The 18,479-nt window shown below is 42.3% G+C and overlaps 1 protein-coding gene across 2 annotated transcripts in view; it reads right to left on the bottom strand.

Moving 5' to 3' along the window:
* Positions 1 to 1,370: 1,370 nt before the first annotated feature.
* The window catches only part of pfas (phosphoribosylformylglycinamidine synthase), a 37,367-nt gene continuing 20,258 nt past the window's right edge, over positions 1,371 to 18,479 (bottom strand). For both annotated transcript variants that reach the window (XM_084067565.1, XM_084067566.1), the window contains exons 13-28: positions 17,409 to 17,565; positions 16,285 to 16,346; positions 15,816 to 15,977; positions 14,899 to 15,135; positions 13,261 to 13,491; positions 10,297 to 10,477; positions 9,522 to 9,605; positions 7,995 to 8,150; positions 6,763 to 6,882; positions 6,231 to 6,376; positions 5,464 to 5,671; positions 4,575 to 4,666; positions 4,348 to 4,462; positions 4,078 to 4,227; positions 3,099 to 3,239; positions 1,371 to 2,104 (exon numbers count right to left, since the gene is read on the bottom strand). In XM_084067565.1, coding sequence (XP_083923691.1) covers positions 1,794 to 2,104; positions 3,099 to 3,239; positions 4,078 to 4,227; positions 4,348 to 4,462; positions 4,575 to 4,666; positions 5,464 to 5,671; positions 6,231 to 6,376; positions 6,763 to 6,882; positions 7,995 to 8,150; positions 9,522 to 9,605; positions 10,297 to 10,477; positions 13,261 to 13,491; positions 14,899 to 15,135; positions 15,816 to 15,977; positions 16,285 to 16,346; positions 17,409 to 17,565 — 2,553 coding nt within the window. In that variant the 3' untranslated portion in view covers positions 1,371 to 1,793. The remainder of the gene's footprint in view (positions 2,105 to 3,098; positions 3,240 to 4,077; positions 4,228 to 4,347; positions 4,463 to 4,574; positions 4,667 to 5,463; positions 5,672 to 6,230; positions 6,377 to 6,762; positions 6,883 to 7,994; positions 8,151 to 9,521; positions 9,606 to 10,296; positions 10,478 to 13,260; positions 13,492 to 14,898; positions 15,136 to 15,815; positions 15,978 to 16,284; positions 16,347 to 17,408; positions 17,566 to 18,479) is intronic.

Here is an 18,479-nt window from a genome sequence, read left to right as displayed (position 1 = left end):
CATTTGATTATTGGATTCCTCCTACACGAACGCACATGCACACTGGTCAGTGCATGCAGGCATATGGACAGCAAAACATAGTGCAACTAAGAGATGCAAGCATGGACATCTCAGTTTATAGAAGGTCTGGTTCAGGCAAAGTAAAGTGTAAAGTGTTTACAAAACATCCTGTAAGAAACAAAAATGGTATCTACAACTACATTACTGTGTAATTGCGTGTACTGACGACCATAGTTACAATTTACATAGTGGTTGGTCTATCTGGTAAAAGGGGACCTGTACCCCATCTATCTATAACACTAATGGTATAATGGTTCTTACTCCCGATTCATCTGGACCCCTTGTACTGCTTTGTTTTCTATCAAAACAGTACCCTCTTCTATCCTACCTGGAGGTCTAGTGCTGCTATTTTCTACTCTTACACGACACCTACGTACCACTGCTGGTTTTCTATACAACCAGGACCCCTGTACTGTTGGTTTTACATCAAACTAGGTTACTACTGGTTTTCTATCCTCCTGGAATCCCAAGTTCCATCCTACCAAAACCCATTGTGCTGCTAGTTTTCTATTTTCTAACAAGCATTTGTGATTTACCCAGGAAGCTAAATTCACCACCCAACTCTAACTAGTCCCCAATTAGAATAGCATGATAAGGATACCAAGTGAATGCAGTTATCATACAGGCAGGATAGACAACTAGCAATGCTAGAGGTCCCTCAGGACCAGCTAGCTAGTCGGCTACTGTATGAGACTAGTAGGTCTTCTATTCCTTTTTAGCGGCGCTAGCCGCTCTATACCTTTAGGTATAGAGCGGATCCTGCTCTATACTTGACTTTGTCCGTGTTCACCGTCAACGCTCTGATTGGTCAGACCCGTCAACGCTCTGATTGGTCAGACCCGTCAACTAAGTGATTGGTCAAGCTTCACGTGACACATGGCTATAAACACATTATAAACACATATCGATGACAAAATGTATCAAAGGCGCCGCTACCTTCACACAGGGTGTGATTTTTTCTATTATCACTACAATAACAGGAAGTGTTTTCCTGTTGTTACTTTGTTGTGGAATTTCTTCTTTTGGGTGTCAGTGAAGCTACAGTACTGTATCTTTTTTCGTGTCTCTTCCCTAAAGTGCAATACCCTGGCATAGTTTTAATTTCTATTCCTCTGACAAATTATTCGTTATTATTGCAATCCAGGGCATTACGCTAAAAACAAATGCTACTTTTCATGTCAGTACTGTAATACTTTACTGTAAATACTAAATGTGAAATTATGTATATTTGTATATTCTATAATAAATACTATTTATTATCTTTCCATATCCTAAGATGTGTAACACACACAGCCCCATATGTAGAAATCTTTTATTCTTTCACAAGTTCAAGTTTTGGCAGGGTTCAGCAGTCAGACAGCCAATCATATTCATCAATTGTTATACAGAGCACCAATCAGGTTGTCTCATCGTAAACGTAGTGTAACGTAGGATATTTTCATCTGACCTGATTGGCAAAACCATTCTAGAAAATACAGTTAACAGCAATAGAAACTCATGGAATGTATATGAAGTCAGCAAGAAACCATCATCTTCTCAAAATAATAACTTTTGAGGTACAAACATTATGTAACGTTGATAACCGTAGAACGAAAATTCTATTATTGTATCAAAGGAGACAAGAAAAGGTATGAGTAACACTCTGTAGAGATGTACTACTGAAGGATCTCTTGTGCAATCCTCAAAAACAACACCACAACACTGACAGTACCATGTGTCCATACCATTGAACATCACTTGGCATTGCTGCACCAGGCGGCTGCATTCTGGAACATACGCAACCAGGGCGATGGGCTGAGAGAGGGACGGAACTCACGGGGGGCCCAGGGCCACTGCCAGCCCAGGGTGCAGCGCTCCGGGTGAGGCATCATGGCCAGGTGTCTCCCGTCCTTGGAGCAGAGGCCGGCCAGACCGCGCGGAGAGCCGTTGGGGTTCAGCGGGTACTCCTCGGTGGGATGACCCTGGTCGTCCAGGTAGCGGAGAGGAGCCAGCCCTCCGGAGATGATCTGCTCCTGGGCATGAGAGGAACGGAACTGCATTTGACCTGTAAGGAGAAGGAGAGAGGTCAGTGCAACTGCAGCGGGCCCAAAACTGGATCTGACAATTTAACCAGATCGAAAACCGAATACACTCCATTGAAGTTAATTACTTCCTCCAGAATTATATATTTTAACTGCCCCCCCCCCCCCCCCCACACTGAGCAGCAATTTACTAGGCATTACATTTAGTTTGACTCTGTTCCACAGATTCATATTTTGAAAATAGCCGAGCTTGTACAGTTCGGCTATTTTCACAATGTTTGCCTCTTTCTCAGTAATATTTGATAATTTGGTCAATTTGGTATTAAAAAGGTCTTAAAGGACGACTTCACCACTTTTCAACATATCTTCATATAATAGGTCCTCACTAATGCTCATGATAAAATGATACAATTTTTTCCTACTTGGTCTGTGTCTCATAGGAGGGCTGTGGACAGTCCAGAAACCCAGTGACATCATCGTTAGGCAGGATTTTTTTCCCCAAAAAGATTACAATTTTTTAATTCAGATTTGTATTAAGGCGAGAACAATGGGATCTATTATTGCATTGCAACTTTCCAGGAATACAAAGCCTGCAGTTTCTATTAGCTTGGATTCACCATCGATGATGTCACTGGTAGACGGGTTTCTGAACTGTCTACAGCCCTCCTCTGAGACACAGACTGATTAGAAAAGAATTGTACCATTTTATCATGAGCATTAGTGAGGACCTATTATATGAAGATAAGGTTGAAAAGTGGTGAAGTCGTCCTTTAAAAGTCATTAAATTGCAACTTTAGAAATGTGCAGATACCCTGTATACGCTTATACTGTATGTTGGTTTGTTTACTGTTGAGTGAGAAAATAATGTGGTACATTAAGCTAATCATCTGGGGACCCCCCAAAATAATCTGGGAACGGTCCTACTGTATGTGATGGGGGCATAATGTTTCATCATAATATATAAGGCAGATCAAGTGCTTGCACCAGGACAGAACTCTTGCTTGGCACTTCCTGTACCTTCTCCATGTGCGACCCACACTCCCAGGGCCGAGCCCTCCATGCCTTGGAGCCAGACAGATGGTGAGGCCTGGATCCCCACGCAGACGAACCGAGATTCAAAACGGCCAGACTTGTTGTGGGTCAGAACCACGTCGGATTCTGGGGAAAGGGAAAAATGCACACTTTCACGATGAGAGCCCCAAAAATAATCAGCAGGAGTTGTTCAACAGATGACATTTGCAGTAATAATAGTTTTGGTTGTAATTATTGTGCGCTGCAACGACTGACTCCCCCCCCCCTCAGGGATTATTATAGATTTATCTCATCTTACTGAAGAGTATTATCATGCAGAACAGTGCAACATTACCCTTCACTCCGGTGTTGATTTCGTCGACTAAAACTATGACGAAAAATGTTCGTCGACTACCTTTTTTCACTGACGAAAACTACATAAAAACTAAATAAAAACTAAGCTATGATGACTAAAACTCAGACTAAATAATGTATATTGACAATTTCGTCAACAGATAAAAACTAGACTAAAATGTTAGTCAGGGACTAGTGGAAGAGATCCAGTAGAACTAAAAGACAAGTCATTTTATGTTTGGTTGCGCTCAGGTGTTGCGCTCTGAAAATAGCCGATCTACAAGCTCACAACGCGTCGCCCTGCGACGCGTTGTGAGCTTGCAGATCGGCTATTTTCAGCATGCAACCGAGTGTAAAATCAGCCATTACGACGCCATCAAGGCACCGCCAAAATACATTTTAGTCGACTAAATCAACTGTAGATTTAGTCGACTATAATCTTATGATATTTAGTCGACTAAAACTAGACAAAAACTGAAACATTTCAGATGACTAAAATATGACTAAAACTGAATGGAATTTCAAAAGACTACCGACTAAAACTAAATCAGAATTTGCTGTAAAAATCAACACTGCTTCACTCAAACACTTTTTACTCAACATCTTCCTTCCCTCTCTCCATCTCTCTTACCTCCTCCATCTTGCCTCTCTCCAACCCAGCCCAGCAGGGCCAACAGCTGGCAGCCGTTGCACACGCCCAGGCTCAGCGTGTCGCCTCGGCGACGGAAGCGCTCAAACTCTGCCTTGGCCTGGGGGTTGTACGCTACGGTGGCGGCCCAGCCTTTAATGAATACATATGACATACAGTGTTAGAAGTGTCTGCCGTGTTTCCCTCTGCAGATGAATGTCTGCATGCGTGTGTGTGTGTGTGTGTGTGTGTGTGTGTGTGTGCGGCTTTTGCCTTTAGCTGATCCCAGAACATCTGCATAACTGAATCCTCCGACAAACACCACTGCCTTGAAGGGATCCAGGGTCAGGGAGCCAGAACACAGGTCCTGCATGGTCACATCCCAGACCTTGAAAAACAGAAATAAACTATTATGAAGAGAAGGTACAGACAATAGAATGAATGAATGATTGAATGCAGTGTAGGTCCAAGCATTTGTGGGTGATTGCAAGTCTGTGCACCTCAAATCCGGCCATATAAAGAGATACAGTCATCTCCCTGTCTCCGTTACTGCCCTCTTCCCTGACCACAGCCACACGGGGCAGTCCCGCAGCTGAAAGAAAGAAAGAAGAGCCACATAAAAAACCCATGAATAACACACACAAATTAGCGAGATTACATGGAGCAAGCGAGAGAAAGGTTAACGTATGGTCTACCATTGCAGATAAAGCTTAAGGGCTTGATTTAGGCTGTCCCTGGTGTAACTTTGCACAGGTACATGTGCATGGCGTTTGGCCCTTGCCTTTCGTGGCATCGTTGGTCCTGGGAGGGGTGGGTGGGTTTGCTTATTATTTTATTTGATTGAACTTCTGTGCTGTTTTTAATATTGGGTGCCAGTTTTTTTTTTAAACAGAGTACACTGAGTGCCAGGATTTTTAACCATTTTTGAGGAGCCGAGATACAGGCTTTTGAAGTTATAAGTTAACCAGGAAGTGGATTGGAGTCTAAATCTTCGGAAAATGATATCTCCTGGTGCTGTGAAGGAAAAAAAAAAGAAAAAAAAAAGAAAAAAGAAAAAAAAAAATCTCAAAAACGGTATATATACGGTTTTGGCACTCAACGTGACTTTTTGAAAAAACGTATATATACGGTTTTGGCACCCAATGTGTTAAGTTGTGCATGTATCAGTATCTTGTTTTTGTTTAATTTTGTATTCATGATGCATCTATGTTTACTGGCATAATTGTATGGCTGATATATTGCTGGTACGATAAATAAAAACAATTGATAACAACAACAAAAAAAAATAACACCCAAATTAACAAAAGCTGACGTTATGATTTAGAGGAAAGTATCAAAGTAAAAAGACAAATCAAACTACCGTCCACCATTCATGCCTCGTTGTCTTACCAAGCTGGCTGATGCTGGGCATCTCTGAGGGGTCAAAGGTCACGTTGAAGCAGGGCTGTGTGCGCGTGCTTAGCCCCCGCTCTTCTTGCTTCACACAGTCCTCGTTGGCCTGGAGGCGCTCCAGCTGGAAACTGGTGCTTTCCCACAGCGCTCTGAGGCTGGGCAGCCGCTCGCTCAACACTTCCTGTCCGTCCACACGAACGATGACCTGGCAGACAGAGGGGTAAATGGCAGACTTCAAGGTGGTCCTCAAAGACACAGCGAAAATGGGCCTTAACCCATTGAGACCTGAAGCCGATTCTACATGTCTCCTAAATCTCAACTTTTTTGAAAAATGTATGTTTCTATATCAGTGGTGCTCAATCTTTTTCATGTCAAGGACCCCCAAAATTATATGTATTTGGCCGCGGACCCCCATCAAAATGTTTTGTTTCAGGGACCCCCCAGAAGCAAAGATTTGAGTTACAAATGTTCGCTTTAAAAATATATTATTCAAAGATTTGCACACATTTTCAAAAAGTTTCAAAAATAGCAGATCTACAAGCTCGTAGCGCGGCACTCGGTGCCGCGCTACGAGCTTGTATATCTGCTATTTTTGAATAGCCCAAAGTGTAAAATAATGCTTTTTAGCTCAAATCTAAAAATGACACAGTTCCAGGTCTTAATGGGTTAAGTAGATGCCGTCAGTAAATGAGAATAAAATGAATATCAAATAAAATGTATGCTACAACGTGGAACAGTTTGAGAGCCGCTGCTGTGAGCCTCACCATGGCCTCGGGTCCGAAGCCACAAGTTCTGCCGATTCGGTGACACTGTAGCCCTGCATCTGTGTACCTCTGACGCACCGTCTCTACGTCAGCCTCCGATACCTCCAGAACCAAGCCCAGCTCCTCATGGAACAGTAGCTCAATGGCTGCACAGAGAACATGGGAGGCAGAATGGGCAATTTATAGTGTGTGTGTGTGTGTGTGTGTGTGTGTGTGTGTGTGTGTGTGTGTGTGTGTGTGTGTGTGTGTGTGTGTGTGTTTAGTCTACCAGATATTAGATATGGTCTGACATTTGGGATATTGTAATAACACGTAAAGTGATGCAATATTCGGAACATACCTAACTGTTCTAGCTGATCTATTATTTGCCTTTACACAGTCACACAGTTATTATACATGCAATATTGATGATTATTTATCTAAAATGTCATTGTGTAAATATTATGTGAAAGCACCAAGACATATACTGTGTATATATATAAATCTATAAAGTATAGACTACAAAAGGAGAGGAGCAAACTGTTCCTCCAACCTGTAACTCCTTGTGATGACAATTCCACCTCAATTCCACGATTTCCTGCAAATGCCATCTCAAGCACACAAGTAATGAGTCCGCCATCACTGATGTCATGTCCCGCACTCAGCAGGCGATCTGGCAATAGAAAACAAAACATAACAAAAAATAACAATAATGAAACAAATCACAAGTCACCATACAAGATATCACACCCTTAACACATTCACCGCCAAAGACGGATATATCCGTCTTTTCAAATCCAACCGTTAACCGCCAAAGACGGATATGTCAGTTATTTAAATGAATAAATAAATAACGTGATCCGAAGATTTACTGCTCCATTCACTTCCTCTTCCTCCTCTCAATGCTGCACATTGGGGGAGGAGGAGGGGCGCGGGCGGGGCGGAGGCTGACGGACAGATCGGTGAAGCAATGGGATCCCACAGAAATTTTCTCCAGAGATTTTGAACCCGCCCCTCTTAGTCCAGGGGCCAACACTGATATTTTCACAAATTGGTACCACCTAAGGTGACCGTAAAGTTTTTGTATTTTTGTCTTCCTACATGTCTCTAGTTTATATTTTGGTATGATAACCCTTCCAATCTTGTAGCTTAATGGCAGTTATCACTACCTACCGGCTAATGTATCCGGTAGGAGACACAAAGTAGAATCTTTGTGTCTCCTACCGGAAATACACCCGGGCATCAAATTATTGCGACAAAAAACAAAATATATCCATGTATTCAAGGCTTCATGGGGTGTGCAATTGATAACTTCTAAGACTTTTGGTGTTTGCAAAAAGACTGCTTTCCATAAGCTTGCAAAAGTTGACCCTCCTTCGGTCTAGGGTGGTCATAGCTGAATGGGTAGAGGAGTTCACCCAAAAAAATATTTATTTTCCATCAATTGCACACCCCATGAAGCCTTGAATACATGGATATATTTTGTTTTTTGTCGCAATAATTTGATGCCCGGGTGTATTTCCGGTAGGAGACACAAAGATTCTACATTAGCCGGTAGGTAGAGATAACTGCCATTAAGCTACAAGATTGGAAGGGTTATCATACCAAAATATAAACTAGAGACATGTAGGAAGACAAAAATACAAAAACTTTACGGTCACCTTAGGTGGTACCAAAATATGGCTTGGCCCCTGGACTATCTAGACCAGACATCAGACGCGCTAGGGCAGCCTAGACTGATAGTGTAGCAGTGGAGGGATAATTTGCCTGGTTGTGCAAACTGACCATGTATGAGTGTCTGTGTGGTGTTGAAGCAGGCACTCAGTTGCTCCGGGTGGTCCAGGTCAGGACAGACGTCTCCCACCTGGCCGTAACACTGAGCCAGGGCAGAGCCCCCGAGGCGATGACGCTCTGGAGTCACTGGAACCCACAGCAACACACCTGGGGAATACCACACAGGATATATATGAACAAATGATGAATGTGCATGTGCTATATCTCTGCTGTCCGGGCAGAAACGAGCTAACTCCAAAATGTTCATTTTTCAGGAAATGACAAAAACAAAACAAAAAAAGTGGGGTTAGGAGGTTTTGTTCATCATTGATAGGAACAGCTGAATGGACCTCCAAGCTCACTATGAGGTTGGAGGTCAAAAGGGGGTGGAGCCTGGAGTCAGCAAAACCAGCTAACTCCACCCCCCTTTGGTGGACTTCACTGGTTTAGCAGAAAGTTTGAGGATCCAATGGAGTTAGCTGGTTTTGTCAGAAGCGCTTTTTAATAACTTTTCATTGGTTCAATATTTTTTTAATCGACACACAGACGTAAAGGGTGTTCAATAGCACTGATTTATGGAAAAAAAAATGCAAAAACGGAAAAATGGAGTTAGCTGGTTTCTGCCGGACAGCAAAGATATACAGTATGGGTAGTGAAATTTCAACTTTATACCATGACGCAACTGTCTCTACAATTCCAAAAGATGTGTGAAGGTATCTTCATTAGAATATATTCAAGAAGTTGCCATTATATAGTATGTACAAGATACTGTGTTACTATAAACTGACTTTTATTTACAGTATGAAGGTATTGTCTTATCTACACTGGCATGTAAACTAATGTGCCTTTGAATAACACAAAAAGCAGATATAGTATACTAATCATGTACTGTGTATAGGTCTAACACTTGGCCTATTTCACTCAATATTACAATTATTTTGGGCCATTAGCAATAACTCATTACAGCATCCTTGTTTAACTAAAGAAACTAAAATGTGTTGTATGAGTAACACTCTCCCAGCAGGCCTCTAAGAAACTATTAAGCAGTAGAAGGTTTGGCTCCTGAGGCACAATATTCATAGCAGGGGGGGATTTTATAGCTCAATACATTGTGTAGTACAGTAATTGTTTTTGCTCTACTAGCACATTGCCTCACCTAAAACTAATCTAATATATGGGGGGGAAAGCATGTCTCTTGTTAAGAGAAATAAGGGAACACGGCTTTCTCAACACTTCATTATTCTTGCAGGTCTCTACTATTTTGCTACAGCAGCTCATTAAAGCCTTATATAGCCTACTAGATCATGTGTTGTTTAGCATACTGGCAGGAACAAGTACAGACTGCCTACAACCAGGCCATGTTCAGGATTCCATGTTACCGAGAGAGAAGGGAGAATGTTTATTCATTGTCTGCAGTGACGAATTGAAAACAAACTATGAATCATTAAGCTAGTTATAATTGAATGTATTTACACCCTTGGAGACAGACACACAGAGAGAGAGAGAGAGAGAGAGAGAGAGAGAGAGAGAGAGAGAGACCTTTTCCATCTGGATCCTCCAGATCAGGAGTGACAGTGGCTGTGATGTCAGGACACACAGCATACACAGAGATAACCAGAGCACCTGTAACACAGAGGAAAAGCAGATGCTGACGAACACACTGACTCACACACACTCTCACTGAACCCCACTGTCTACTTGACATTGATATACAGTACAAACACACACACAGAAGACCACACACATTCACATATACATTGAAACCCACAAAGGCAGGCAGTAGTGTTGTTTTGACAGCATTTTTTTTTTGTTTTAGTCATATTTTAGTCATCTGAAATGGTTTAGTTTTTGTCCAGTTTCAGTCAACAAAATATAAGATTATAGTCGACTAAAATGTATTTTGTCGGTGCCTTGATGGCGTCGTAATGGCTGATTTTGCATGCTGAAAATAGCAGATCTACAAGCTTGCGACGCGTTGTGAGCTTGTAGATCTGCTATTTTCAGCATGAACACCCGAGGGCAACCAACCATAAAATGACTTGTCTTAGCTCTACTGGATCTCTTCTCCACTAGTCTCTCTCTAACATTTTAGTCTAGTTTTTATCTGTTGACGAAATTGTCAACATATTTAGTCTTAGTTTTAGTCATCATAGCTTAGTTTTTATTTAGTTTTCAGCAGTGAAAAAGGGTAGTCGGCGAACTTATTTCGTCACAGTTTAAGTCGACGAAATCAACACTGGCAGGCAGTCACTCTGGAGTGTCTGTTAAATGTCTGAATTGCAAAAATTCTATTGTATACATTGTGAGAGAGTACCTGGTGCTTTCACCGTGTCCTTCCCCACTCTTGCAGCCATGCTCAGGGAGTCCTTGCCTCCGTCGATGGCCACTCCCAGACGACCCATGACTTCACACATAGCCTTGCAGGCGTCCCACAGACTTGCCCCCTCACCGGGGAGCTTGGCAGCCCACATCCAGTTACCACTACACTTCACATCCTGAAAACACACAAACACAACATTTACCATGCTGCTTTAACGTCGTTCCAGCATGGCCGTGTGTCAAGCTAGCCTGGTAAACCATGCCTGTCGCGTCAATTCACATTCACACATGAAAATGGGAATTCACGCGACCGGGATGGTTTACCAGGCTAGTGTCAAGCGCATGGCCAGGTCAAGATTAAGAGCCTAGCAGTGTTTGTCTCCAAGACCACAATGGAGTTTTTCGTGTTGTCCTTTTAGCTTTAATGTCCTACTGTACCACGTGCTGTTTTACATTTCTGACTATTAACCCTTTAAGACCTGAAGCCAATTCTACATCTCCTAAATCGCAACAGTATTCTGAAAAACGTATGTTTCTATATCAGTGGTGCTAAAAAAAAATCATGTCAAGGACCCCCAAAATGATATGTATTTGGCCGCCGACGCCCATCTCAAAATATGTTGTTCCAGGGACCCCCAAGAAGCAAAGATTTGAGTTACAAATGTTTGCTTTAAAAGAATATTTATTGAAAGAGTTGCACACATTTTCACGATGTTTCAAAAATAGCAGATCTACAAGCTCATAGCGCGGCACTCGGTGCCGCGCTATGAGCTTGTAGATCTGCTATTTTTGAATAGCCAAAGTGTAAAATATATATATATTTTTTTAAATCAAAAAATGACACAGATGCGTTCCAGGTCTTAATGGGTTTAAGTATTCAATCAACCAAAACTCCAAGTCTATGTATGTTCAGTATGTCCAACCGAAAGCAGACCAATCACAGTTCATGCCGCTACGTGCATGTTATCACAAAACAGAGGCACCTCAGGCAATGAAAGCCTTAAATGCCTGGTGAAGTAAAAATGAAACTTATGAAAGAGCGTAAATGTTGCAGACCCACTCGCATTGAATGCCTCTAGGCATGCTCTTATTCAATGTAAAGCTGTCACACCGTATTCATTACACTAAGGCCCGGTTGTCAAAAAATGTATGATAATGTATCTCCTGATTGCGATAGATGTCAACAATCTCCGGCAGACCTCATTCACGCGTTCTGGCTTTGCCCCTCTACACACAACTATTGGACAGAGATCTTTCATTCTATATCGAGATAGTGGGGCAAAGAGTGGAGCCTACTAGGCTCTATGCACAGCAGCCATATTATCACTTCCTTCACAGGTGTTACCAATGATACTAATGAAGGCTCTGTTCCATTTAGTGTAGCACAGTGGTTTCCACGACCCCCATAACTCTAAGAGTGTACAAATGGAACCAAATGGACCCTTACGGGTCCATTTGGTTCCATTTGTACACTCTCAGAGTTACACACCTGTAAGGGGCTATTTGGAAGCCCATGAGGGTCCCTGGACCCCAACTGTAGACATGCACAATATCAGCACCCTGACTCTGTTTGACCAGAATGGAACAGAGCCTTCATTAGTATCATTGGTAACACCTGTGAATGTCTTCATACGATGGCTGCTGTGAATAGAGCCTCTTCTTTGGGTGCTCTGTCTGGAGTTTTTTCCTCACTGCCCTCGCTCTCTAAATTGGAAAAGGTTATTTTGGGAGACTCATTTTGATTCATTGGGAATCGCCCACTTCCACACTCACTGGATAAGAGACATCTTGTACTGACTGAAACTAGAAAAGATTAGATTCTCATTGAGTGGCTCCTCCAATACGTTTGGGAAGGTATGGGGTACATTCTTTCAATTTGTCCAGAATTTAAATCCATCCCTGATGGAGGATACGTGAGGTCTGGTGGAGCGGTTGATGTCATGGGCTTGCTGTGTTGTGCTGTTACAGATTATAGATGTGTCATGGATATGTACCGTTTTGACTGATGTTGTTTTGTTTTGTTTATCTGTCTGTCTTTATCCATTTTCTTTAATTATTATTTTCATTTAACCTGTATGTTTTCAGTGTTTGGGTGTTAATTCAATCTGTTTATTGCAAGTTTTGTATTTGATGGTTTGCAATGGAGGAAGCTATTACGTATCTGCATAATACCAACTTTTTATGTTGAATGCTTCTGTGGAAAATCCAATAAAAAAGTAAAACATTTAAAAAAAAGATATGCAGGCACACAAGCATGCAGAGATTTGCATAATAGAGAGAAAGGAAAGAGAGCAGATACGGTCTTATCTTAAACCATAACTGATCAAGATTTCTTTCCAGATCTGAGATGTACATACTAAGCCCAGAGCTTAACCCATTAAAACGAGAAAGCATCCGTGTCATTTTAGATTTTAGCTATAAATATAGCAACATAGGTTTTTCAGAAAACTCTTAATCACTCTGGATTTAGACCAGTGGTTTAAAACAGTGGTTCTCAGAAATAGTAGATATACAAGCTCATAGTGCGTCACTTGGTGCCGCGCAGCGCGCTTGTGCATCTGCTATTTTTGATTTTATTTTTTTTAATCTTGAAAGTGCATGAAAATGTTTTGAATAATTTTGAATTTTTGGGGGGTCCTTGGCACAAAAAGTCTCAGAACTACTGATTTAGAAGGCATTAGTTTAATCCTCTTAATGGAGGAAAGAGAGGGTAAAACCTGGGGACACAGGTTTGAAGGTTTGAAGCCCATTTCAAACACAGGGCACCATGATTATTTTGCACATGCACAAACTGGTGGAGCCACCAGGGGCAGTCAAAGACAATTTTCATTTCTTCAATCTAGCTATTTTTTTCTTCTCATATCTAGTTTATAATGAAAAAAAATGATGAGAGTCTGGTTCCACTTTACCCAGGAATGATGTTGTGAACTCACCTCTACAATTCCATTACCCTCCTTACCTTCAGGGCTGTTACTTTGGCAAACACCAGATTGGTCAGAGCCTCTCCCACAGCCATGCGAGCGCCGGCCCCCGGGGAGACCAGGCCTTTGATTGGCTGCTCCCCGATTGCGGTCGCCGCTCCCTCCAGGCCGAACGGAGACAGGGCGACAACAGCCACGTCGGCCAATGGGGTGTGAAGAGGACCCACGCACTGTTGCTGGGCAACCAGACCGGTCACGGAGCGGTCCACCTGAGGGTGTGAGAGATAGGAGACAAGAGGGCATGAATCTCATCACACAGCAAGACCGCAAAAAAAGTACAACTCTTGGATATTTCCGGCACAGCTTTAGGAGAGCACAACAAATATATACCAATGTGAAAAGAAACACACAGTATTGTGTTATTCTTTTATCTTTTTTACCCATTAAGACCTGAGGCCGATTCTTACTAATGTCTTCTAATCAGTTTTCTGAAAAACGCATGTTTCTATATCGGTGGTTCTCAAACTTTTTCATGTCAAGGACCCCCAAAATGATATGTATTTGGCCGCCGACCCCCATCTCAAAATATTTTGTTCCAGGGAGTGGGACCCCCAGAAGCAAAGATTTGAGTTAAAATGTTCGCTTATGTTCACAATAATATAAATAGGCTAATTTGCACATATTTTCTCGATTTTTCAAAAATAGCAGATCTACAAGCTCATAGCACGGCACTCGGTGCCACACTATGAGCTTGTATATCTGCTATTTCTTAATAGCCAAAGTGTAAAATAATGCTTTTTAGCTCAAATCTAAAAATGACACAAACGCGTTCCAGGTTTTAATGGGAGATATTTTTTTTTTTTTTTTCTGCCTTTATTGATAGGACAGTAGGCTGACAGGAAATGGGGAGAGAGTTGGGGGGGGTGACACAAAGCAAAGGCCGTCGGGATCGGGAGTCGAACCCGCGACACGCTGTCAAGCTGGATTACCAGCTTATGTGATGTGCGCCTGGACCGCTAGGCCAGCGGGCGCCTCGTACTGTGTTGTTCTACTTGTTGGGACGGAACAAACAATGACAAGCGAAGGGTCGCACTCGGAATGACAAGGTCAATTTAGCTTTTATTTCTCCATATGCCTTAACCCATTAAAGCGAAGGGTCGCACTCGGAATGACAAGGTCAATTTAGCTTTTATTTCTCCATATGCCTTAACAACCCATTAAGACCGGAGGACGAATCTACAAAATGCCTTCTAAACCAGTCGTTTTTTTTTTCCAAAATAGCAGATGCACAAGCTTGTTGACACGCTGTGAGCTTGTATATCTGCTATTTTTGAATAGCCAACAAAAAAAGACTAAAATGACACAGATGCTTTCCCGGTTTTAACGGGTTAATTTACAAACGTTTCGGATATCAAGCCTTTCGTCAGTGTGTAGACAAAAAAATACGACCTCGCCATTCCGAGTCCTTGCCAAGACAAGAGACCCTTCCCTTGTCATCGTTAATGTTTTTATGAGGACAATGCACCAGAAGAGTGGTAACAAAATCATGTTGTACTTGTTACGACAGACCATGAAATAAAGAACCCAACCCTCAACCCTATCAATTAGTCCAAGGACATTTAGGTTCCGAGGACCTAATGTCCTAATCCCTAAAGGTACAAAAACCACTCTCTCACCTTGTTGGTTAGGTAGCGTTTGGAGGCCACAGCAGGCAGACGTAGAACTCTGTCCAGGGCATCCCTGACGTTCAGCCCAACGGGGAGAGAGAGGGGCTGGAGGACTGGGGCCGAGCGCTCCATAACAAACTCCTTCTGAGGCATTTTCCCCAGAACCCACTCCAGCTGCAGGTCAACGGGAGAGCGCCCCCCGCTGTTTTTATCTCCTCTTCCTCCCTCATCATCCACAAGAACAATCTATACGAGGGGATAAGTATTATAAACACACTGCACACATGATTTTATATACAGTATATACACTGTGTATCTATATACTATATACACATGAATGAACAGTACATTTGATGATCTTTCTTGATCGACCGTCAAAGAATCCACATCTGACAGACAGTATAATCGTGGCTGATCTGTTTAGAGCAGTGGTTCTTCTTTTTAGGCAGCATCCCCCCCAAAAAAATAATTTGAACTGGGGACCCCTACCCTGACAAGCACTTGTAGGAGGAATTGTAGGAGTTGAGGCATTCAATTTTGTTTGACTCGCTTCCACAGATAAATATTGTAAAAATAGCACATCTACAAGCTCACAACGCCTCGCATTGCATAGCATTTAGATTGGTTATTTTCACAATTTTTGCCTGTCTTATATTACAATTACATATATACATATATTACAATTTGACCAATGTTTCACCAGTTTTTACAGTATAGTTCGTTGATTACTTTTGATTCAGTAGGCCAATGGTCTTTTTGTGTATTAAAAAGGTCTTAAAAGTCCTTCAATTATCACTTCACTGTCATCTGGGGACCCCTCAAAAATCCTGTGGGGACCCCCCTGGGTGTCCGGACCCACAGGTTGAGAGCCACTGGTTTAGAGGACAGCTATGGGCCTGGTGACTGGGTACAGGTTAAACACGTGCCTTGCCATCTCCAGTGATGTTTCCTACGAAGTCAACGGGGCACTTCTCCCTCTGACACACCCTCTCCAGGTAGGGGCGGTCCGCTGGACGGAGCAGGAGGGCATTGCTCTCCTGGTACTCTGCACCCCACAGCTCCAACACACTCAGGGTGGGGTCTCCTTTCTATGGAGGAGAGAACGAGACAGCAAGAAAAATTGAGAATAATAATAAAAAAAGAAATTATCTTCAAAAGGTCAGGATTATGGAGATATGAAGAGGATTCTCAACGAGGCAGAAAGGCAATAAACATGTTCGGGTGTGGAAAATAACATTGCCTTTTATAAAAGCCTGTGTGTGTGTGTGTGTGTGTGTGTGTGTGTGTGTGTGTGTGTGTGTGTGTGTGTGTGTGTGTGTGTGTGTGTGTGTGTGTGTGTGTGTGTGTGAGTGTGAGTGTGAGTGTGTGTGTGTGTGTGTGTACTGTATGTACTACCTTAAATCGACTGCAGTAGATGACAGCTCCTGCTGGCTCACTCAACTCCTTCAGCACATTGCCTGAAAACAACACAGTTCAGCATCTCACGTCCAATCCTCTAAACATTAAACAAAAACACAGCATTCAATAAGTAAGGGATAATGCACTGGGAGTACATCAGTTCTAAGAAAATAACCGCATGACCAGGGGGTGCTATGGCCTGACATTGGAGGACATTGGAGGGTTTGACTCGCTCGTAGTGAATTATCCTTTCCATAATTACCAAAAAACGAAATGTTACATTAGTAAAGTCTTCTGTGTTCCTCATTCACACATTAACACATTGACTGCCAGTCGCGTAGATCTACGCGAACCGATTTAAAGCCGCAGCGTGCCAGTCGCGACTCGCATTTCCCATGTTAAATCGAAAAAGTGCACTTTCCGGATTTTTTTTCGACCCATTTCCGGTTCCGGGGCCGACCGGAAACGGAATAATACTGGTTCCGTTTTTTTCGCTCGCATCCGTTTCCTGTCTAGGCATCAGCTTAGAATCGATTTATCTCCCTTGTGGTTTTCCTCACCGCATCGTCCTGTCTAACGTTCTCGCATGTAACTTCAAAATGGAGGCACGGATCGGCTCGCAGTTTTTTGTTTTTGTTTTTCACGGATCCCGTGTTTGTGTCGAACCAAATGAACGCGGATTTTAAACGGATTTAGCGGGGGCTATGACGACATGAAAAAAACAACAAAAAGAGCTTGGCACTGGTAGGTACATTATGAGATTAACCTCTGGCGTTCAATGTGTTAAACAACATATTTTTGTCACCCAGGTGCTACTAATTAGGAACCAGACCACTTCTACGCGTGCATTTATATGTTTTAGCTGTGAACAAATTCTACTTGTCCGTTCCATCGGTTCTTGTTAGCTTGTTAGAGACTTTTTGTACTCTCACATGAAAAGTCTCGGCAAAGCAGAATGATTCTTTGGTGTGATTATTCGGTGCCTGGTATGATAATAAAAAGGAAAAAAACCTGTATCAAAGTCTTATGCACAGCTGAGCAGGTTCATAAGAGTAGAACAACAGACAGACAGCTATGCAGGAGTGTACCATCTCGTCTCCTGTAAAAGATAAAAGCTGTACCGTTTCCTCCTGCTCCCTGATCATGTATGCTACAGATGGGGTTTTCTCCGGCTCTCTCGAGGCAGGCCCTGAGAGCCCGGTTCATCTTCTGTTCCATCTCAGCATCTCCTCTCTGGACCGCGCCCAGATCCCTGGCACTGGAGTTATCCCCCTGGACCTGCACACATGTGCCATGAAGGTTTACTGTAAGCTTCTGTACAGCAGCTAGACGTGCTTTATTTATTAGAGCAGTGGTTCTCAACCTTTTCAGGCCACGACCCCCCAAAATAATCTTTGAACTGGGGACCCCCCCGCCCAAAAATAATCACAAGCACTTGGAAGTGTAGGGGTTGAGGCATTACATTTAGTTTGATTCGGTTCCACAGATAAATATTGTGAAAATAGCTGATCTACAAGCTTATAGGTCAGCTATTTTCAAAAGTTTTATTATTTGACAATTTGGCCAAAGTTACAATTTAGGCATTTAGCAAACTGGCAAATGTTTGATCAGTTTTTATAGTATAATTCGTTGATTACTTTTGATGCAGTAATGGACTTTTTGATTTTTTTTAGGTATTAAAAAGGTCTTAAAGGTCCTTAAATTGTCACTTTACTGTCATCTGGGGACCCCCCTAAAATCAGGTCCCGATCCACAGGTTGAGAACCACTGTATAGAGCGTCGCAGTTCACGCCCACTTCCTGGTGCCGGAAGTAAATACTCAATGCATTTTTCCCATTGACTTTTACAAAGATATTTATATAAATTAATTTAATCCTAGAATCAAGCTATCCAGGATACTGGTGAATCATGACCATAAAACGTTTGATTCTGTGAAAAACCTTTTTGAAAACGGCAAAACAAAGGGTATTTATTAAATATAGTATATCATATCATTAAATATAAAATAAAAAAAAATCACAGAAAAAAAGGTTTTATGGTCATGATTCACCAGTATCCTGGATGGCTTGATTCTAGGCTTAAATTGATTGATATAAATATTTTTGGAAAAGTCAATGGGAAAAACGCATCGAGTATTTACTTCCGGCACCAGGAAGTGGCGGAACTGCGACGCTCTATTAGAGGACAAGCTA

This window comes from Gymnoscopelus microlampas, assembly GCF_963454915.1.
Source record: "Gymnoscopelus microlampas genome assembly, chromosome: 9".
In the NCBI taxonomy this organism is placed as follows: Eukaryota; Metazoa; Chordata; class Actinopteri; order Myctophiformes; family Myctophidae; genus Gymnoscopelus; species Gymnoscopelus microlampas.
This window is presented reverse-complemented; position numbering and strand designations above follow the sequence as displayed.